Genomic DNA, 24,555 nt, shown 5'->3' with positions numbered 1-24,555 from the left:
CTTCAGACTAGAAATTTATTCGCATTTTCAATACACAGACAATGGTGTAAGGCTACACGCTGTAAAGCAGTAAATAATTTCTTAGACTATACTACTTTTCCATTAAAATTGAAACAAAGCATTAATACAAGCAGGAAATTTTTTCTTTAATAAGACTTCTCCTTCTTTTGAAAATCACCCCTGGAATCCATAAAAAATTCCTTTCAACAGCTAGTTTTTTCTGAGTAAACAAAAAAATAAATGAAAAATCAATACTAAACAAAAATACTTTTCTTTTGCCTTCTATATCAACACAATCATTATAGATGCTCATCTTAAAGCTGTAATTGGCCCAGGATACACAGTTCTTTCCAATGATTAAATGAAAAAACAAAGAAGTTTTTTTTCTAACTGAAAGTAAGGAGCGACATTAAAACTTGAAACGAACAGAAATTACCTCGTATGTGAAAGGGGCTGTTCCCTCTTCAACGCCCCGCTCTTTACGCAAAAGTTTGACTCTTTCTCTCAACTCTACTTTTTAAAACAGAAAAAACTTTAACGTAAAGAGCAGAGCGTTGAGGAGGGAACAGCCCCTTTCATATACGGGGTAATTTCTGTTCGTTTCAAGTGTTAATGTCGCTCCTTACTTTCAGTTAGAAAAAAAACTGTTTTTTTCATTTAATTTCTGAACATTTTGAGTTAATCCATGATTTGATTTCGGCTCTCCGCAGATGAATAATTAAAACGAAATTTGCATATTTTATTTTTTTGGCTAAATGGCTTTCTCAAAGTTTTGATGGAACTATTTTGAGAAAAAAGGAGCGGGGGAGGAGGCCCAGTTGCCCTCCGATTTTTGGTTACTTAAAAATGCAACTAGAATTTTTAGTTTCTTACCAACGTTTTCAATAGTAAAAGATATACGTAACTCACGAATTAGCTTACGTAACGAACTTCTATATTCCTATGTTTTATTACGTATATGAGGGGGTTCGCCCACTCGTCAATACCTCGCTCTTTAAACTAAAGCTGAAAGTTTGTCCTAATTCCTTCAGAATGACCCCTGAATCACAAAGGCCGTAGAATAAATAGCTGAAATTACTAAAATTATTTTAGCGTAAAGAGTGAGGTATTAGGAGGAGGTGAACCCATTATACGCGCAATATTTTCTATTCGTTTTAAGTTTTAATGCTGCTCCTTACTTTCAGTTGATAAAACTTTTTCATATTTTTTTTTCAAATAATGGTAGAAAATCCTGTGCCCCCTTCATAGAAATTTTCTTCCCCCATAACAAATTCCTCCATGGAATTTACCCCCTATTCTCAACCCCTCCCCCCAACCAAAAATTTCCCTCTGAAAACATATGTACACTTCCCAATAACCATTACTATATGCAAACACTGATCAAAGTTTGTAACTTGCAGCCCCTCCCACGGAGACTATGGGGAGTAAGTCGTCCCCAAAGACATAGTTATAAGGCGTTTAGGCTATGCTGAATAAATGGCTATCTCAGAATTTTGATCCGACGACTTTGGGAAAAATGAGCGTGGGAGGGGGCCTAGGTTCCCTCCAATTTTTTGGTCACTCAAAAAAGGCACTATAATTTTTCATTTCCGTTCGAATGAGCCCTCTAGCAAAATTCTAGAACCACTGGGTCGATACGATCGCCCCTGGAAAAAAATAAATAAAATAAACACGCATCCGTGATCTGTCTTCTGGCAAAAATTACAAAATTCTACATTTCTGTAGATAGGAGCTTGAAACTGGTACAGTAGGGTTCTCTGATACGCTGATTCTGATGGTGTGATTTTCGTTAAGATTCTTTGACTTTAGGGGGTATTTCCCCTATTTTCTAAATAAGACAAATTTTCTCAGGCTCGTAACTTTTGATGGATAAGACTAAACTTGATGAAACTTATATATTTAAAATTAGCATTAAAATGTAATTCTTTTGATGTAACTATTGGCATCAAAATTCCGTTTTTTAGAGTTTTGGTTACTATTGAGCCGGGTCGCTCCTTACGCTGTTTGACGCTTTGATATGTGGTGCAAAATTCAGTAAATATACTGTCAATAAGAGTAGCGCATATGTCTGTAACTCTTGTCGGTACCTTGCATGCCGGTAGGAGCCCATTAATTAACAACAGTGACACCCAATCAACCGTGGTTATACTAAAAAGACCTCAGCACAAATAGCCAACTTGTTTCTGTTCAGAAATAATAAAGAAAATAGGAGCCAGTAAGAATTTCTGATGAGCAAAGATTCCTTTATAATGGTGACTAAGTGTTTTCTTATCAAAATGACTCAATTTCTGCTTCAAGGTGTCAATTAATAAGCAATTTTATTGCACTTATTGCTCTAACATATGAAAGCACGGAGTAATTAAAGAAAGATAGAAGCAAAAACAGCACCTGGGCCAACCTGCCTCAGATACTGAGGGGTATGTAAATATCTATGCAATTCCTTCTCTTTGGCTTGTTACATGTAAGCTTGAATAAATATTGACATTGGCCAAGAGGCTGCTGTTTAGAATATCCGAAAAATTTTATTCTATAATATGAAGCCATAAGATGTAACTATATTTTACCCACAAGTAAAACACTTTGGATAAAAATTCACACTAATTTAGTCTACAGAAGGTATTAAATCATTTGGTTGAGCATTTATAAATTAAAACAACTGTTTGCTTAGTGAAGTGTTCAGAGGTGAAAATTGTGCCATCTCAATGGAAATTACAAAAATTTTACAGGAGTATGTAAATTGTTGTACGATTCCTAAATATAGCCCAATAAACAAGTTTGGCGGAATATTAAAGAAAGTGGCAATCTTCTAGAAGCATTTGTCTACTAAACTAGCAACAATAAGGACAAATCTGATTGACTTATATAATTACGTAACTATCTCCTTGACCAAAGTATCCCAGTTGATATGGTTCTGCTAGACTTTGCTAAAGCCTTCAGTAAAGTTTGTCATCAAAGGCAAGTTGAAACTGAAGGCAATTGGTATTGACGAGGATGTAGTGGACTAGGTAATGTCTTTCTTGAAGGGAACAAAGCATTGGTCAGAGTTTTTGGTTAAGGTGGTACAGCTTTCTACTCTGAAATAGCAAAGGTCTGAAGTTGGGTGCCTTAAGGAACTGTTTTGGGACCTAAAATTTTCAACGTCTACATTAACAACCCTCCAAGGAACATTACAATTAAACTTGGCCTATATGCTGGTGACTTGAAACACACTGATCCTGTCAACACACAGCAGGGTTTAGACTCAATGAAGTCAGATCTAGACAGCCTTTGCAGATTGGCCAATATATGGAGGATTGAGTTTAATGTTGAAAAGTACAAGGTTCTCCATCTTGGAAGGTATAACCCACAATGCCAATACTTTGTGTCATCAAATACCAATTTCTGTCATCAAATACCAATTTCTGTGAGTACCCCAGATAGAGATTTGGAGTTGTTCTAGATGAAGACCTTTAATTAACCTACCTAACAAGCTGCAGAAGCAGGGGCTAACCAAACTCTTGGTATCATCAAATGCACAATCACCAATAGATTCCCAGTAATATTTGCTAAACTCTACAAGAGCCTAATGAGACCTAGACTGCAATAGAGAATGTGCATTGCCCCTCCAATTAATAAAACGGACCAGATGGCTGCCGAATCTGTCCAAAGACAGGCAATAAAATGCATTAAGGGGCTCAAAGATAGAGAGTATGCATGCCAACTGCAGAGCCTGAAGCTACCAACGCTGACACCCCATCAAGGAAGAGGCAATACGATAATGACCTACAAATCGCTTCAGTCTGACAACAAAGAGATGTTAGAACCTGCCTGGTCGTCAAATACCAGAGGCCATTCAGCAAAGCTGTTCTGCAAGCATATCAAAACAAGAACAACTGCATCATAAACCTGTGGAACAGCCTAAGCAAGATGACAGAGCGATCTACAACAACCAATAGCTTCAAATAAAATCTTGACAAGGACCAGCTGACTAGACCTGGTTGCATCCTAAAATAGGATGCAGCAGACGGCCTGCAGCCCTACAATCACTAACTGACATACACTGAGATTGTCAATATTGCTAGCAAATCTGATTTAAGGCAAAAGTTTTATTTCATTCTTATCTCTATTCATTATGTGTTTCTTCTAGTTCTGAAGAAAAGGACTCCTGTAAGATTAGCATTCTACTCAAGTGAATTCTACTCAAACCATTGGAAATGTGTTTTCAAAACCTAGAGCCAAGCAAAAAAATTAATAATAATAATAATAAGGAAAAACACACTCTTTTCCAAAATTAAGACAGGCATATAGACATATCTTGTTTGCAATTCTCTAAGCCTTAGAAGTAGGGAAAGAGTAGAGAATAGAGCTTGAAAATGGCATCCCAGGGCCCAAATCAAGCTCTGAATATATTCCTGTAGGTTTCATTCTTAAAACTCATAGCAGAAGTCCCTCGCCCAAAATCCTACCCCCTTTTCTTCAGGCTACAAAACAGCGGTTGAGATTTTTCTAAGTATAATCGTTTTCCCGAGCAAAGCATGTTGAAAATGAAAGACAAAAGTAACCTTTAATACCATTTCTATCTAGCTAAACTAAGTCAGATTTTTTAGCACCTTCATGCAATCAAATTTTTTTTTTAGAGTCAAACATTACTTTGACTTTAGTCATTACTTTGACTTTAGTCATTACTTTGACTGAGTCATTACTGATTTGACTGAGTCATTACTTTGACTTTAGGCTTTTTAGAACACAATTCTAATAGTTTAAGGATCTAAAGCAATGTTCTGGTTTTTATTTAAATTTAAGAAGCATTTTACAGTGTTTAAAACTTTATAAATAGGATTTAGCACAATCATAGGACTCCAAACATTTCTGGCCTTGCTTATGCTGTAGATCTACTTCTGAAAGTTCAAATTTTAAACCACAAGCTTACTCAAGTTCATCAAAGGTCAGTGCCATTTGGAGAGGGTAGAAGTGAATATTTAAAAAGACCTTCCTGGAGCACAATTTAGGCTCTTAACCCATTACTGTAAGTTTAATCTACTTGATTACTTTCCTAGATGGCAAGAAAAAAAAACTAAACCTTTATCTTTAATGATTTGAATAGAATTTAAGTAGTAAAGGACTGAAATCACTAAAAAAAGAAATAAATATACCATTAAGTTCTCAATTCAATGCTCATTCAAAGTAAGAGTAATTGCTGTTGCTATGATTGTATCCAAGTCTGTCTTATCATGGCCAGATATAGCCCCAGGCAGTACATTAATGTTTTTGTTATTTTTTTTAATTAGCCTGAGTTGACATCAAGAACCATTATCAGTGAGAAATAACAAACAAACACAAAGTAGAAACAATAGGGAAAATCATCCCACAAGACAGTGGAAATCCAGTCTTGTAGAATTTCACCACTGTGGAAATCCACAGTGGATTTCCACTGTCTTGAAAAGATTTTCCCTATTGTTTTTACTTTGTGTTTGTTTGTTATGGAAAGGCAGTGTGGCCTCCGTCACCATTTTGGATGAGAAATAAGCCCAAAAGATAATGACAACCCCATAAAATCAGCAAACTGGCCTCATTGAAAAGAGGGGACTAGGATGCAATAGTGATAGTAGCAATTACTATATTGAGATAGAGCATTTTATGGAGAATTGAATGGCATGATTCTTTTATATTCTACCTGATTTCTGCGCTAAACTATACCAGGTGTGCAAAAAAATCCGAAGTTGCCAGTAGCAGAAATCCAAAAGCTGCTGACACTTTAGCAGCACAACTTGTGTTTTGACAGCTTTGCTTTGAGCTAAAAGTGCTTTTATGCATAAATTTGCAGAAAAGCAATAAATGCAACTTAGCATAGCTTGCAGCGAGAAATATCAATACTTTTCTGAATCACAGTTAACAATGTAATTTAATTAAGTGGCAGGCCATATAGTAGCCATAAATATTATACTCAATAATTTTATATGTATCATTTTATTAAAAGTACTGTATCATATTTACTCTAATACTACTAGTGGAGTATAGTATTCAAAGCCTGAAGTATACTGTAAACAGTTTACTGCTGTTACTTTATGGATGAAGTTGTACACCCCAATGCTATTGGTATGATAAAAATAATGCATACCAAACTGCATGCTTGATACTCATTGATCACTCTACTACAACTATAAAAAGCACCACTTGATTTTCCAGGAAAACAATATTGATTGGCAGCCAGGCATTCTAGGGTATTTGTGCAAGATTTAGACAAATATTTACTTCTAGTTAAAGAGAAGAGGAGAAAGTAAAAACTTGTCCACAAGGACAAAGGATAACAACAACTTAATAAGTAAATTTTCACATAGGAACATTGTAAGTCAATGAACTTTAGTCTGAATAAGTTTTAAAAAGCAGAAGCAAGAGAAGGGATACATTTCTTCTTGCAGAAGAGATACATAAATCACGTGAAATAAAATATCTTGGAAAATACATCACCTGGTAAAAAAAAAGAAAATCAAAACGAAAACATCTTTTTTCTTTGTTTTTAGTAGCTCTTTTTGGTTCTAGCTGGGTCAAGTTACTTACAGTTAATTACCACAAATTGTTTGATCAATCTTCAAACACAGATACCAGGTAGCAGAGTAAGAAATAAAGACCAACCGTTTGTAAAAAAAAATAAGTCTGAAAATAATAATTGCTCAAGCATTAGAAGTTATGTAGGTAGGCCAAGGTGTTTCTAAAAATTTCAAATGCACTAATTTGAGCAGAATATCTAGTCTGTAAAATTTCATTTACTTACTTAACAAGTTTCCTAGACTGTAACAAGTTCTTAGACTGAAATTGAACCATTCAATCAAGTATGGATGCCAGCCAAAACTATTACAACAGGGATGGCACCAGAATGGCAATGATGAGGGGAGGAGAAGAGGGCAAATACATTAGAAGATAAAAGGCTTAAAGGCAAAATAAAATTACCAAGGAAGAAAGAAAAACACTTAATTTTTTACATACCAACTATGTACTAAGATAAATATATTATGCCCAAAACCTAGAATAAAAGAAAATAACACTCAAACTAAGTTGCCAAAAATAAGAGAAAAAGGTATCATCTAAAGGGTCCATTTATTTTCTGAGTAAAACAATGGTTATATTTTAAAAGGGCATAAAAAGGTCTTGAGTAGTATTTTTATCTACTTTATAGCTGGATAATGAAAATATATCCAAATTTATCACAAAATACCCTCCCCCCTCCCTGCATAGGTACCATGCTTTCCCTTTTTCATTTTAGAATGATTTTTCAATCTAACTCTTATATTTTCTGACCTTTGAAAATTAAACAGAATAGCCAAAGAAACCAAAATTTAAACTCACAGTCCAGCTGTCAAAAATAACCCTCTTTGCATCAATGCTCAAAATTACTCTGAACATAACAGGGACAGATCTAGAGCAAATCTTGGGGGAGCAAGGCCCAATGTGAAAAGGGTATGAATGGGCAAAATCTGGGGGGGGGGGGGAAATGTGACAAAGGTGCCAATAATTGACTGAATTGACAAATTTAATCCAAAAAAAGGAGTGAAAAAAGAAAACAAGTGCCAATAGCTCATATGGCACTTGTGATGAGGTCAGAAGAGCCAAGAGTTCCTTCCTACTAAGTTTCATTACAATCTCTTCACTCTAAAATCTAATCTCTCCAAGATTTCTGGTTTCCCCCTTCAATTCCCCCCAATGTCACTGGATCCAGTTGGGATATAAAACAAGAGCTCTGAGACACAAGGTCCTTCTAAATACCAAATTTCATTAAGATCTGATAACCTGTTCATAAGTTAAAAATCACTCATTTTATCTAATTTTTCCAAATTAACTAACCTTTCACTCCACCCAGATGGTCAAATTAGGGAAGCAACTATTTCTAATTTGATCTGGTTGGGTCCCTGATATGCCAGCCAACTTTCAGTGATTGCTATATTGATCATGTATCTAGTTTTAGATCTTATTCATGTACAAACTGGGGTGGTCTAGGATTCAAACATGAAACCTCTTGCACCCTAACTGAGAATCATACCCCTAAACCACAAGCAATACTTAAGAAGAACAATCAATTGTTTTACTGGCAAATAAAAACCTTCTCAACTATCTTGTTTGCTTACTCCCCCCAGATGACTGAATCAGGGAAGAGACTATTTCTAATTTAATCTAATCTGGTCCCTGATATGATTGCCAACTTTCATTGTCCTAGCTTATCTGGAAGTGCCAAAACTAGTAAATCCCCCCCTCATCTTCCCAAAGAGAGCAGATCTGGTCTGGTTATATCAATAATGTATCTAGGACATGTGCTTATTCTTCCCACCAAGTTTCATCTTGATCTCTACACTAAACATTTTCCAAGATTTCCAGTTCCCCCTCCAACTCCCCCCAATGTCACTGGATCCTGTCGGGATTTAAAACAAGAGCTCTGAGACACAAGGTCCTTCTAAATATCAAATTTCATTGAGATCTGATCACCCATTTGCAAGTTAAAAATCCATCTATTTTCCAATTTTTCTGAAATCCCCCATCCCCCCACAGGGTTGAATTGGGGAAATGACTATTTCTAATCTAATCTGGTCTCTGATACGCCTGCCAAATTTTATCATCCTAGCTTATCTGGAAATGCCCAAACTAGCAAAACCAGGACCAACTGACAGAACTTGTGATTGCTATATGTCACTTGGTAAATATCAAGTGCCATAAAAAGGGAAAGATGGCTACAGAAAAAAATTTAAGGGGGAACCAGAATCCCCTAGCCCAGCCCCCTAGATCCACCAGTGGAACATAAACATGTTCAAATGAAATTCTTTACCAGGAATCACTAGTAAAGAATTCTTTACCAGGAATCTTTGTCTGGTTTTTTTATGTGCAGTAAATAACTAAGACAAAATTTTTAGAAAGTAGTGCAAAAATATGTCAAGTTAAGTGAAAGAGGTTGTTACTAGGGGTGGATTATCACTAGTGGCAAATCACCAGGGATGGCAACCCTGTATGAAAGGGCATTTTTGGAGAACTGATTTTTTTTTTTAAGAACACACATTTTTGAGAATATTGGAACACTGGTATTTTCAGACAAAATCTGCCAACAAATTTTACTAGGCCACAAAAACTGCCAAGTAGCATTGCTACTATGTTATCATTCTTTTGCATGGCAGAGCACAACTTATGTTTTGACAGTTTTTCTTGGAGCCAAAATTATCTTTATATGTAAAAATGGTATTTTCAGACAAAACCTGCCAACAAATTTGAGAACTGCCAAGTAGCATTGCTACTTTGCTACCCTACTTTTTGCATCACAGAACTATACTTTACCTTTTAAGCTGTATTCAATTTTTTTTTTAATTTAAGACAAATTCTTTATAACCTTATAAAACAGGATGCAGCAAAGTTACACTAAATCCTGTCAGTTAGATTTAAAAAAGTCGAGACTTTTCTTAAGTCTCATGTGTACTGAAGTTTATTTCTGAAACATGTTTTGTTCCAGTTCAATAAAGATAAGTGCCTTCTGAATGAGCTAAATACTTCAGAATATCTTCTGAGGGTGTAGCTTATGGTTAGATACACAGTAGCAGGATAGCTAAATCACCACTTCAACAATTAAATCACTATAAAATCTCTACTATACCACCTAGAAAGTGTGTTTTTTACCCTTGGATTTGTTGAAATTGTTTTAACATGTAGATAACTAACTTGAAAAATGAAAATTAATTAAACTATACAAGTACCAAAAGATAACACATTGACAATTTATTTTCTAACCTCCTTCTGATTTCTGAGTCTTAGAAATTTGTCTACTTGACAGGTCTATTACCTATTGGAATTTTGACAAAACAACATTATGCCTTAATTTTCAGTTTTCTGTCTCTTTTTCTCTTATTTTAGTTTTGAATATGCCATTTCTGTTGTTAGAGTAGAATTTTAAGCCATGTTAATGTTTTTTTTTCTTCTTCTAAATTAAGGAAATATATCTGTAGGACTTTGAAACCTCATTAATTGGGATTGAGCAAAGTTGTGAAGCTGAAAACATCTTTCTTGTACTTAATTTAAGCAGAAGATCTATTTTACAAGTTTTCACTTTTATAATGCAAAGACTTTTAAAGGTTTTCAAAGGTCAGTGCCCTCTAGAGGAAGGGGTGGAGGTAGGTACTTCAAAATACTTTCCCATGACATACTTTAGTCTGAGATGTATCACTGAAAGTTTCTTTTTCTAAACCTAACCCATTTCCAAAATAGCAAAAAGTAGCCCATCTAGAATTCTGCCCAAAAAATACCTAGATATGCCTATAAATTGTAATGAAAAAACAGAATTTGCATTTTCAAAAGCTAAGGCCAATGAAAAGCAGACTAAAAACTCAAAATTAACATGAACCTTTTGTCAGAATTCAGATATGCTAGTCTAGGGTAAAAACAAGTATGTAATTGACCAAAATTATGTAAAACTCAAACCCTCACATCTTGTTACCAAATAGAAATTGAAAAGAATTGTATATATGAATAAATAGCTAACAATCTAAGCTATGCATCAATATGGTTATTATTAAAATTAGGCCTAATTAAGATCAAACAATTGAAACTATTAGTTTATTGACTAATCTACAAGGATCTCTTTTTGTAAATACCACAATTATTCTATTTTGATCTATATATCCTTTCAGTGTTTTAGTTTTATTCAAATATTAACAGAAAGGTGATTTTCTTATGATTCTAAATATATAACTTTTATTGCTTGATATTTATTCTATAAACCATAAATATTAAATGTAATCTTTCTCCTCAATTACTTGTCAAAACAGATACCACATTTTTAATTTGTACTGACAAATTATTGGTGGAAATTTCATCAAGAAAGTGGGGCTCTTGTTGCTACCCTCACATTGCATTATGCTGTAGACTAGTAAAATAAGGGTAGACTAGTCCCAAAACCAATCTCTATTTTTCTGGAATGCCAAAGGATAGTGGTCTTTCCCAAAAACAGGTCTTACCCTAGAATAAGTATCAAGCAATAGAAGTTATATTTTTAGAACCAGAAGAAAATCAGATTTCTGCTAATATGTGAATAATAGCCTACTGAAAGGATATGGCCTATAGGATATATCAAAATAGGATAATTGGTATTTCCAAAAAGAGGCCCTTGTAGGTAGCCTTAGTCAAGTGCTTGATCTTAATTAATTTAATAATAATCATTGATGCATAGCCTAGATTTTTAGCTATTTTTTATATAGGCCTATACAAATCTTCTTAATTTTTTTTTGGTAACATGGAGAGAGTTTGGGTTTCACATAATTTTGATCAGTTGAATACTGTTTTTTTTTTTACCCAAGGTTATGATTCTTTTAAAGAGGCATAGTTTTCATAACTTTTAGGGGTAAAATTCTAGTTGATTGACTTTTGGCTATCTTGGAAAGTGGGTTAGGCTAGGAAAATGAAAGTTTCAGGGATGAGTCTAAAGGCTAAAGTATGTCCCAGGAAGGTATTTTGAAGTACACACCTCTACTCCTTCTCCCTTTAGAGGGCCCTAACCTTTGATGACCTTTAAAATATGTGTGTTATAAAAGTGAAACCTTGCAAAATAGATCTTCTGCTTGAATAAGGAACAACAAAATTGCCTTCAGCTTCACAACTTTGCTCAATCCCAATTTATGAGGTTTTATAGATATGCAAATACATTTCCTAAATTTTGAAAAAAAACCTTGATATGGCTCAGAATTATAATCAAATAAGAGGAATGGCATTTTCAGAACTAAAGGTAGAGAAAAGGCAACTGGTAACTGAAAATTAAGGTAAAATTTTGTTTTTTCAAAATTTCAATAGGTATAGACCTGTCATCTAGGCAAATTTCAGGGCCCTCTAGAGGGAGAAGGAATGGAGGTGGGTACTTCAAAATACCTTCCTGGGACACACTTTAGCCTTTAGACTCATCCCTGAAAGTTTCATTTTCCTAATCTAACCCCTTTCTGAGATAGCCAAGATTCAATCAACTAGAATTTTATGCTTTTAGGACTGCCTTCATATGTGGCCCTGTAATTAACACCAACAAATACTGCTTGACTTCTATACAAGTTTTGGTAAAATTCTAGTTGATTGACTTCTTGCTATCTCAGAAATGGGTTAGGTTAGGAAAATGAAACTTTCAGAGATGAATCTAGACTAAAGTATGTCCTGAGAAGGTATTTTGAAGCAACTGCCTCTACTCCTTCTCTCTCTAGAGCCCTGACCTTTGATGACCTTTAAAAACATGTGTGTTATAAATGTGAAACCTTGCAAAATAGATCTTCTGCTTAATTGAAGTACAACAAAATTGCTTTCAGCTTCATAACTTTGCTCAATTCCATTTTATAAGGTTTTAAGAATATGTAAATACATTGGTAAAATTCTAGTTAATTGACTTCTTGCTATCTCAGAAAGGGTTTAGGTTAGGAAAATGAAACTTTCAGGGATGAATCTACAGATTAAAGTATGTCCTGGGAAGGTATTTTGAAGCAACTACCTCTACTCCTTCTTCCTCTAGAGGGCCCTGACCTTTGATGGCCTTTAAAAATATGTGTTTTATAAAAGTGAAACCTTGCAAAATAGATCTTCTGCTTAATTAAAGTACAACAAAATGGTTTTCAGCTTCATAATTTTGCACAATTCCTTTTTATAAGGTTTTAAAGATACACAAATACATTTCCTAAATTTTGAAAAAAAACATTGATATGGCTCAAAATTCTACTCAAATAACAGGAATTGCATTTTCAGAACTAAAGGCAGAGAAAAAGCAACTAGTAACTGAAAATTAAGATAAAATGTTATTTTGTCAAAATTTCAACCAATATAGACCTGTCATGTAGGCAAATTTCAGGGCCCTCTAGAGGGAGAGGGAGTGGAGGTGGGTACTTTAAAATACCTTCCCAGGACATACTTTAGCCTGTAGACCCATCCCTGAAAGTTTCATTTTCCAAACCTAAACCCTTTCTGAGATAGCAAGAAGTCAATTAACTAGAATTTCACCAAAGTGGTAAAAAATAACTAGAATTTTACCCAAGTGGTAAAAAATAACTAGAATCTTACCAAAGTTTTAACTAGATTTAGTAAGTACCTAGAATACCGGTTTAACCTCTTCCTTACCTGTTGTTCTTCTTTAGGTGCTTCAGGAGCAGTAGGTTTAGGATACAAATCTGATCTTCCCTCTTCAACTTCTGGTTTGCTCTCAACTTGCTTATCTGTAGGATGAGAATTCGTAAGACCTTCAGCTTTTGCTGGTTCATTATGAGTGTCAGTATCAAAGTTATAATTTTCCATTTTACAGCAGCAAAAAGAATTTCAGTCAGAACCGGTATAAACTAACTTATTCATGCAAAACATCAATGAATATGATAAAATACAAAATGGCTTCCGCAAGACTGAAACCTTCCAGAGAACAACCACAGATAAAAAGAATTGAATTGCGACTTAGGACCTGAATAGACGTCAGACCTTTCCGCAAATTTTCGATTTTGGCGTCGTTTTCATAAAGAACTGAATTTTTTTAAAGCTATTCTTAATTTTTGGTTTATAAATTTCTAGACATATTATGTGACTATAGCAGGATAGTGATGTGATGTGCAGACTAATGTCAGGAATGTAAACAAGAACACTCTGTACAATTTCTTAGTAGAACGCCATGATATTTCAAGCGTTAAAAGGGCATGTGCCAAATATATATCAGTGCGACATGGCTCGATTTAAAGTTCAAGGTGTAATAGTGAAGCATACGCCTATGAGTGTTTGGCTCGCTCAAACGTCAACTAAACAAGAACAGAACCGAAATTCTCCCGAAGCTAAGCAAGGAAATAGCATATTTACTTTTCACTGTCTAACACTTCCAAATATACTTATTTCTAAGGGTGTAAAGATGTATATGCTCCCCATTAACACATAGAAAGAGGGCTGAATAGTCTTGACTGAAAGACCATAAGTTCGAACACAAGAAGCAAAATGATTGAAAAATTCCATAGATGTGGGGCTTTAATTAGAAACTATGTTGTCGAAAAAAAAACTTGCTAAGTTTTTGAACAATTGAAGCCATTTTAATGAATTACAGGCATCCTAATATTTATTTTTTCTTTTTAGTTTAGCCCAACAACGGTTTATGCTTCACTTTAAAGATCTACATAAACTTAGGACATTCGAGATTACGCGAAAAAGTCTTTTGAGCATAAAGGGTCTTGGCTAAAGCAAAACTCTAGCTTAAGAGAACTAAAAATGGTAGTTGAAACGATAAGGTAAGTTTTAAAATAGGAAAATCACAAATTATTTCCTGGGAAGGGGGAAATTCTTAGAGGTTGGGCCAGAAAACTGGTTATCTTTGATTATTTCAGGAAAGTTGAAAAAAGGCGTTGGGCCTATAGGGGCCTAAAAAAGAGAAAAGTTTCTTTGTTTTGACCACAGATTTGAAAAGACCTTGAACAAAAATTCCAAGACTGGCTTATAAGTTACATATAGACAAGTTTAAAAAAATCTTAGTAAATGGGAATGTTTTCAAAAATTAAATCGTTTATTCTTTATGTCAGAAAATTGGTGAAATATTTTTTTTTGTACTCCTCCCACAAAGAACCATTTGACATAGCATATCGTTTGTAGGGTCAAATCTGACTTTTCTTTGAACATGTATAGAATTAGTTTTCCTTAAATGAAGGCTATAAAGTTCAAACTACGGTTAATTAATATCTCAGAAGCGGCTAAGATTATTAATTTTAAACTTACAGAAACTATCGATGGTAATCTTGAACTAAACTAAACAAGAGCTAAGAGCTCATATGGCACCTGTGACGAGGCAAGAAGAGCTAAGAGCCACGAGATCATATGATATGAGCTCTAACAAAATTCTATGAATCAATAGATTGATTTAAAAGGAAAATAAGAGGTTTAATGCCGGTCAGGATTTAAAATAAAAGCTCTGAGTCACGAAGTCCTTCTAAATATCAAAATTCATTAAGATCCGATCACCCACTCGTAAGTTATAAATACCTAATTTTTTCTAATTTTTCCTCTCTCTTTAGCCCCCCCCCCAGATGGTCGAATAGGGGAAAACGAGTTTATCAAGTCAATTTGTGCAGGTCCCTGACACGCCTACCGATTTTCATCGTCCTAGCACGCCCAGAAGCACCTGACTCACCAAATCACTGAACCCCTGCCCCCAACTACCCCAAAGAGAGCGGATCCAGTACGGTGCCGTTAATCACGTATCAAGGACATTTGCTTATTCTATCCACCAAGCTTCATCCCGATTCCTCCACTCCAAGTGTTTTCCAATATTTCCCCCTCCAACTCCCCCAAATGTCAAAGATCTGGTCGGTATTTGAAATAAGAGCTCTGAGACATGCATTCCTTCTAAATATCAATTTTCAATAAGATCCGATCACCTATTCGTAAGATAAAAATACCCCAATTTTCCTGTTTTCCAAGAATTCCGGTTTTCCCCTCCAACTCCCCCCAATGTCACAGGATCTGGTCGGAATTTAAAATTAGAGCTTTAAAGTACAAGATCCTTCTAAATATCAAATTTCATTAAGATCTGGTCACCCTTTCGTAAGTTACAAATACCTCAATTTTCAAAATTACCCCCCCCCCCCAACTCTACCAAAGAGAGCAGATCCAGTCCGGTTATGTCAGTCACGTATCTTAGACAGGTTTTTATTCTTCCCATCCAGTTTCATCCTGATCTCACCGCTTTAAGTATTTTCTAAGATTTCCGGTCCCCCCAACTGACCCCCCCCCCCAATTACGCTGCATCCGGTTGAGATTTAAAATAAGAGATCTGAGTTACGAGATCCTTCTAAATATGAAGTTTCATGAAGATCCGATCTCTCCTTCGTAAGTTAAAAATACGTCATTTTTTCTAACTTTTCAGAATTACCCCCCCCCCCCCCCAATAGAGCAGATCCGTTCCAATTATCTAAATCACGTATCTAAGACTTCTGCTTATTTTTCCCACCAAGTTGCATTCCGATCCCTCCAATATAAGCGTTTTCCATGATTTTACCCACCCCAAACTCCCCCCCCCCCCAATGTCACCAGATCAAGTCGGGATTTAAAATAAGAGCTTTGAGACACAATATCATTCTAAATATCAAATTTCATTGAGATCCGATCACCCGTTCCTAAGTTAAAAATACCGCATTTTTTCTAATTTTTCAGAATTAACCCCCCACCCCCAGAACTACTCCAAAGAGAGCGGATCCATTCCGGTTATGTCAATCATGTATCTAGGACTTGTGCTTATTTTTCCCACTAAGTTTCATCCTGATCCCTCCACTCTAAGGGTTTTCCAAGATTTTAGGTTTCCCCCTCCCAACTCCCCCCAATATCTCCAGATCCGGTCGGGATTTAAAATAATAGCTCTGAGGTACGATATCCTTCCAAACATCAAATTTCATTCAGATCTGATCAACCGTTCGTAAGTTAAAAATACTTGATTTTTTCTGTTTTTTTTTTCTGAATTAACGGGCCCCCCACTCTCCCCCCAGATGGTCAAATCGGGAAAACTACTATTTCTAATTTAATCTGGTCCGGTCCCTGATACACCTGCCAAATTTCATCGTCCTAGCTTACCTGGAAGTGCCTAAAGTAGCAAAACCGGGACCGACAGACCGACTGACCGACAGATTTGCGATTGCTATATGTCACTTGGGTAATACCAAGTGCCATAAAAAAACTCAACATGCATGTGCTTTTCACAATGTATTTTCTGCAATATCTCAGGAATAGTTAGTAGTAGCCTATTAAGTTGAAACTTTCAGAGGATGTGTAAGGAGATTTCGAACTCAATTTTAATATTTATTTGTGTCCCTGTTTTCAAAAGTGCGTATCTGCAATATCTCAAGAATGGCTTATGGCATTTGGCTGAGACTTTCAAGAAATGTTCCAGGGATGGTTCAAATAAATCAAAGGCAGCAAATAGAAGTAATAAATTAAAAACAGGCCGGAGAAAACTACAGAAATATGCGAAATATTGGAACAATTCAAAAAACTTGATGCGGCGAAAGAAGAAAAGCACAGACGTCAATAAATGTTATTAATGGCATTAATGAAAATGTTATGAGTTTTCAGTACGAAAAGTAAAAACATCCCCCAATCAGTATGAAAATAATAAAGTTTGCATCGTTAAGCCATGTGAAAATAATGAACATTAGAATTTAAGGGGCGATAAAAAATATTTACTTACAAAAAAGGGGAAGCCTTTATATGGAAAACCAACATCCACGACTACAAAAATCCTGTGAAACGACGATGAAACATTGAAAAACGGGAAGTAAATTTAGTTGGTCATGTAAGAATTTAAGACGTACCCTATACCTCGTTCAAAATGTTTTTTGTTTTGTTTTTGCTCTCGTTTAACCCGTAATATTCAGTGTTATTCTTAATTCAAACAAATAATTATTAAAAATACAAAAGGAATAATTTTGTTTTGGTAAGAACTCTATTTAAAAGGTAAATTATTGTGCAGAACCCTAATATCTGAAGGACTATGACATTGGGAATTTGGGGGAGATATGAGCAGTGGGGACTTTTTAAATTTGAACCAAGACATAGGGGGTATACTAGTGGAGCTACCGATCCCTCATGAAGTTATTACACACACCCACAGAAATCACTTTCTAAAAACAGAGCAACCCCCTCCTTGCATTTAGTTATGGTTCATAAGTTTTAACATCGCTCCTTAACTTTAGCAAAGCCTTTGATATATTGCAGTATTTTTCATTTTTAGTTTTATGTTTTCTTATTCTATAAAAAGGACATGGAATTTAAAACATTACTTGAATGAACCTTCCCCTTATTCAAGTGTTTTTGTAAAAAATCGCGGCCCCGTCACAGCACTGTGGTACATATTATCCTTCCTAAGGCATTCTAAGATAATTTCATGGTAAAAATATGCTTTAAATCCTTTGACTCGCGTTTTTGTAAGTCATCCCCAGCGTGATACACCATGTATATTCACACCACCGAGGCAGACCAGGGCTGGGATATGATACCCTATGACACAAAACTGTCATTCCTAAAGCATTCTCATTTATTATCAGATATTTTCCTAAAAAATACTCTTTAAGTCCAATGGTTCGTGTTTTTGTTAGCCACCATCGACATGATACACCATGCGATTTCACTCCAACGTGGCCCACTATAGCTGGTACACGGCATTTCTGGTACAAACTATTATTTCTAAGGCGTTTTTAGATATTTTTATGATAAAAATAATGCTTTAAATCCATCGGTTCGTGTTTTTGCAAGTCAACCTCAACATGACACACCATGAGAATTCACGCCAACATGGCACACTATGGCTGACACATCACACCCAGTGGCAACCCCCATTATTCCAAAGACATTTTTCAGATACTTTACTGTTGAAAATAATGCTTTAAATCCATTGGTATATGTTTTCGCAGCCACTCCTAACGTAATGTCCACATGAAAATTCATGCCGGCGTGGCACACTATGGCTGGTACAAGATACCCTCTTGTGCCCCTCATCATTCCTAAGGTATTTTCAGATGTTTTCTTAATAGAAATCAGGTTTTAAATCAATTGGTTGTGTTTTCGTAAGGCAAGCCACCGTGATGACCTCATGGCAATCCCCAGCCTGTGCCACTCTTTGACTGTCTCATGGCAACCTCTGGCATGAATTATCGCACCTAAAGTATTTTCAGATATTTTCAGGATTAAAATAAAAAGTGGAATTGCTTTGTTTCATTTTTGGTTCTTATGTTTATAAGTATTGTGTATGTACCGTGATTCTTTCATGTACCGTGATGACCTCGTGGCAATCCCCAGCCTGTGCCACTCTGTGACTGTCTCATGGCAACCTCGGGCATGAATTATCGCACCTAAAGTATTTTCAGATATTTTCATGATTAAATTAAAAAGTGGAATTCCTTTGTTTAATTTTTGGTTCTTATGTTTCAACCACAGTCTTTTTACTTTTGTCCCAAATAAACAACAATACCAAAGCGGAATCGCTATTGCTTTATTTTCTCATTCTTTTGTTTCAACCTTTCGACTTTTTCCTGAAAATGGCAATGTTAAAGTGGATTTTTTTGTTTCTTTTCTCATTCATAAGAAAGTTCAAATTGTAATAATGTAATCTTAAATTAGTTTCTTTCTTAGATTAAGGGCTCTTATGAATTTTTGACCTCTCTGGTGTGTTATTTTTCCAACTTCATAATGTTTGAACAGTAAAAGTTATGTATGATAAGCCAAACATTGGTATATCTGATGCTTTCGGACATACATGCTAGATTCTTCATGCTGAATTTTGTAAATTGAGGTAAGAGAGTTTAAACCGCAATAATCTGTTCTTAGATTGCTTTCCTCCTTAGTTTAAGAGGGGCTATGAAATTTGACCCCTACGGTGAGTTATTTTAAAAAACATAAATAATTCTTACAAAATGCAAAATATTTCTCACAAAACAAAAATTTACTCTTATAAAATACAAAAATACTTCGCTATATTCTAAAATGATTCTGACAGAATGAAAGATAGTTGGAGCAGAAAAGAAAATACTTGCCGAAAACATGAAAATTTTTATTACATCCCAAATGCTGCTTATAGACTATAAAAAGTTGAAACATAATAAAAATTAATTCCGACAGAACAAAATAATATTCCTACTAAATATAACAATACTTTGCACAATTCTTAAATAGTTCTAACAGAAAGAGCAATAGTTGGCGTAGAACACAAAATACTTGCAACAAAACACAAAAATTCAAACAACATCCCAAATACCTCTTATAGAACACAAAAAGTTCAAATATAATCCACAGTAATTCCTACAAAACATAAAAATCATTCTTACGAAACACAAAAGTACTTTGCGAAGTTCTGAAATAGTTCTAACTGAATGAAAAATAGTTGGTGCAGAACACGGAATACTTGCTATAAAACACAAAATTCTAATAACATCCCAAATACTTCATATATAATACAAAAAATTTTCAGGGATAATCCAAAATAATTCCTACAAAACAGATATAGCCCTTGCACAAGACGAAAGTATTCTATGCAATTCTAAAATAGTTCTAAAAGAATGAAAAATAGTTGGTGCAAAACACAAAAGACTTGCTACCAAATACAAATTCTAATTTTAAAAACGTGCTAATTACTTTTTATAGAATAAAAAAAGTTCAAACAATCCAAAATAATTCCTACAAAACATAAAAATTATTCTTACCAAATACAAAAAATATTTTGCACAATTTTAGAATAGTTCTTACAGAATGAAAAATCGCTGGTGCAGAACACAAAATACTTGCTACAAAACCTAAGAATTCTGACAACATCCCAAATACTTCTCATAGACTATAAAAATTCAAACATAATCCAAAATAATTTTTAAAAGACAAAAATACTCTTGTGAAATAGAAAATACTTTGCACAGTTCTAAAACAGTTCTAAAAACTGTACGAAAAATAGTTCGCTCAGGATATAAAATACTTAGTACAAAACACTAACATTCTAACAACATCCCAAATACATCTTACCGAATACAAAAAGTTCGAACATACTAGAAAATAATTCTTAAAGAACAGAAATAATTCTTACAAAATACAAAAATTATTTGCATAATTCTAAAATATTTCTAAGAGAATGAAAAATAGCTGGCATAGAGCACAAAATACTTGCTACAAAACACAAAAAGTTTAACAACATCCAAACTGCTTCTTAGAGAATCCAAAGAAGTTAAAACATAATTCAAGTCAATTCCTACAAACACCACTGATTCTACAAAATACAAATATATTTCACACAATTCCAAAATAGTTCTAACAGAATGAAAAATAGTTGTTGTAGAACACTAAATACTTGCTAAAAAACACACAAATTCTGACAACATCCCAAATCGTTCTTATAGAATACAAAAAAGTCAAACATAATCCAAAACCATTCCTGCAATACAGAAATAATTCTTAAAAAACACAAAAGTTCTAACAAAAGCCGAAACGGTTCTTAGAAAACAAATATTATTCTTACAAAATGAAAAAAAACTTTAAACGAATACAAAGACTTCTAATTGAAAAATGCTTGTTACAAAAAAAAAAAAATACTTCCACAAAACCTAACGCGGGTACCTTCAGCTAACCTACTAAACCACGGGTACCTGCAGGCAACCTACCACACCCAGGAACCTCAAACCGACTTACGGCTGCAAAAAGTACCTACTGCCAACCTACTGCTTCCTCGGATACCAGCAACTAACCTTCAGCTGCCCCCAGGTACCTGCAGCCAACCTACCACAACTGGCGTATCTGATACAATCCTAATGTCTTACCTGGGTTAAATAATATTAACTGATTTAAAGCTAGGTTCGTTTGGGCTCAAAATGCGTGCCTGCATGTTTTCTGAACCCAAATAAACCTAGTTTAAAATCAGTTAACATAATGTAGCCTAGGTTAAAATTAGGTTGGCTGCAGGTACGCCAGTTGTGGTAGGTTAACTGCAGGTACCTGGGGGAAGCCGTAGATTGGTTGCAGGTACCCAGGTGAGGTAGGTTGTCGGAAGGTACCTGGGGCTGGTTTTCAAAAGTATTTTGTATTTGCAGTAAGCATTCACTGCTTCGGATATGTAATATTTTTTATTTTATTTTGTAAGAATTCTTTTTTTCTAAGAACTATTTCTGACTTTGTTACAACTTTTTGTATTATGTAACAATTATTTCTGTTTTTTAGGAATCTTTGTGTTTTTTTTAGCAAGTATTAGTAAGAGGATTTTTTATATTTGTAGGAATTATTTGGATCATGTTTGAACTTTTTGTATTCTATAAGAAGTATTTGGGACGTTGTTGGAACTTTTGTATTTTGTAGCAAGTGTTATGTGTTCCGCACCAAATATTTTTCATTCTCTTAGAACTATTTTAGAAGTTTGTAAAGTATTTTTATATTTTGTAAGAATTATTTCTGTTTTGTAAGAATTGTTTTGGATTATGTTAGAACTTTTTGTATTCTATAAGAAGTATTTGGGATGTTTTTAGAATTTTTGTATTTTGTAGCAAATATTTTGTGCTTTGCACCAGCTATTTTTCATTCTGTTAACACTATTTTAGAATTGTGTGAAGTATTTCTGTATTTTGTAAGAATAATTTTTGTTTTGTAAGAATTATTCTGGATTTTTTAGAAACGTTTGTATTTTGTAAGAACTATTTTTGTTTCGGAAAAATAGCTCATCAAAGGGTTCAAAAATTTATAAGACCCCTTAACCTAAGGGAAAAATAATCTAAGAACACATTATTGCGATTTCAATTCTCTTGCCTCAATTTTCAAAGCTCGACAAGAGGAAGGCAGCAAATATGCCTGGAAACATCAGATATACCAACGTTCGGCATATCACAATATCTTTAACTATTCAAAAATCATTAAAATGGAAATAAAGTCACCCTAGGGGTCAAAGGTTCATAAGACCTCTTAACCTAAGGTAGAAATTAATATAATTACACATTATTGCGATTTCGACTCTCTTATGAATGAAAAAAGAAACAAAGCAAATCCCCTTTAATATTTCTATTTTCAGAAAAAATGTCGAACTGCCAAGTTGAAACATAAGAATGAGAAAGGAAACAATAGCAATTCGGCTTTGGTATCTCTATTTTCGGAAAAAAGTCAAAGAACGTGTTGGAAACAAAGGAATGAGAAAAGAAACAAAGCAACTCCGGTTTAGTATTGTTATTTCTTGCAAAAAAGCCACACTGCCCCAGTTGAATAAAAATGAGAAAAGAAACTTAGGTAGTTCTGCTCTAGTATTTGTATTTTTGAAAAATTTGAACAACCCTGGTTGAAACATAAGAACGAAAACAGAAACAGAGCAATTGCAATTTTTATTTTTATCATGTTGATCATGCTTTAGGTGTGATAATAGGTGCCAGAGGATGCAAAGAGCCAGTCAGAGAGTGGCACGGGTCGGGTGTTGTTACAGGATGGGGCCATCACGGTGTGTTGGCTTGCAATAACATGAGCTAATGAATTTAAAGCATGATTTTATGAATAAAATATCTAAAAATACCTTTAAAATGATATAGGGTGCAAGAGTGTGTCATCTGCCAGCCATAGTGTGCCACGGTGACGTGAATTGCCATGGGGGATTACATTGGAGATGGCTTGCGGAAACAGATACCGATGGATTTAAAACATGATTTTTATCATGAAAATATCTGAAAAATACCCTAGGAACTACAGTTTGTGCCGGAGGGTGCCGTGTGCCAGCCATATTATGCCACAGTGGCATGATTTGACATGGTGTATTACTTTGGGAGTGGCTTACGAAAAAAGACAATGGATTAAACTAGTCTTATCGTGCACTTGGGTAGAGTAAACCGGCAAAGTTATTTTCCCCAATGAATCAATTTTTATGACATTTTCTTAGAGGGAACTTAATTGTCCATGTCCCGCCTCCAATGGACTCCCAATATCCCTCCCCAAACTCCCCCCTTTTGACCTTTTTCCTAACTTTAACATGTTTTTTTCAACTTTAAATTTTTGCTTACTTTTTATACTTAGAAACTTTTTCAATTTTTTTCATGTTTCGAAATGACATAAAATATACTTAAAACAAAAACAAACTCACATGCATTTTCTCCAAAATATGGATTGAAGATGATATAGATGTTACTTGTGATTTGTACTATTAGAAAAATATTTTTTGTAGTATCACTTTTCTTTTTTTTACTTATATTTTTTTTTAATTGAAAATTTTTTGAACTAGGAATTTTTTGGACTCAGAATTCTATGGGACTTAGAATTTTTAAAAGTATTGGTTAGTATTGGGGTATAAATAAATTCAAAATTAATAAAGTCGTATATATTTTAAGTGAACGTACGACAGTCCTCTGGGGGAAATGATACAGTAAAGCCCTTTGAAAAGTATTGGTTAGTATTGGGGTATGCATAAAGTCAAAATTAATAAAGTCGTATATATTATAAGCAATGATACAACAACCCTATGGAGGAAACGATACAATAAAGCCTTTTGAAAAGTATTGCCTAGCATTTGGGATGTAAATAAAGTCATATACATTTTAAGCGATGATACAACCGCCCTATTAGGAAAACGATATAATAAAGACTTTTGAAAAGTATTGCTTAGCATTGACGCATGTATAAAGTGAAAATTATTAGGCATGTACATTTTAAGGGATGATATGACAGGCCTTTGAGGAAAATGAAGCAGTCAAGCCTTCTGAAAAGTATTGCTTAGTATTCGGGATATGCATAAAGTTGAAGTGAATAAAATCGTATATATTTTAAGCGATGATACTACAGTCCTATGAGAGAAATGATTCAATAAAGCCTTAATTGGTGAGTGAGTATGAAAAATTAATAAAAAGCACTTTAACTGACGACAAACTCAGTTAGTAAGTAAATGCGGAGTGTTGTGAATGAGCATAGACGATTTGATAAAAAACACTTTTGACTACAAAAAACTCTGGTAGATGATACATTCCCTGTGATTTAGTTGCTGAATGGGTGCCAAAAAAATAATAAAAATGAACAAAAAACTCTGGTAGATGATACATTCCCAGTGATTTAGTTGCTGAATGGGTGCCAAAAAAATAATAAAAATGACTT

The 24,555-nt window shown here is 34.5% G+C and overlaps 2 protein-coding genes across 3 annotated transcripts in view; both read right to left on the bottom strand.

Moving 5' to 3' along the window:
- Positions 1–24,555, bottom strand: part of LOC136029572 (glycogen phosphorylase-like) — a 302,996-nt gene that overhangs the window by 181,065 nt on the left and 97,376 nt on the right. The window lies entirely within an intron of this gene.
- The window catches only part of LOC136029571 (reticulon-1-like), an 82,992-nt gene that overhangs the window by 52,121 nt on the left and 6,316 nt on the right, over positions 1–24,555 (bottom strand). For both annotated transcript variants that reach the window (XM_065708061.1, XM_065708063.1), the window contains exon 2: positions 13,087–13,181. In XM_065708061.1, the coding sequence (XP_065564133.1) occupies positions 13,087–13,181 (95 nt within the window). The remainder of the gene's footprint in view (positions 1–13,086; positions 13,182–24,555) is intronic.

This window comes from Artemia franciscana, chromosome 7, assembly GCF_032884065.1.
Source record: "Artemia franciscana chromosome 7, ASM3288406v1, whole genome shotgun sequence".
NCBI classification, from domain to species: Eukaryota; Metazoa; Arthropoda; class Branchiopoda; order Anostraca; family Artemiidae; genus Artemia; species Artemia franciscana.
This window is presented reverse-complemented; position numbering and strand designations above follow the sequence as displayed.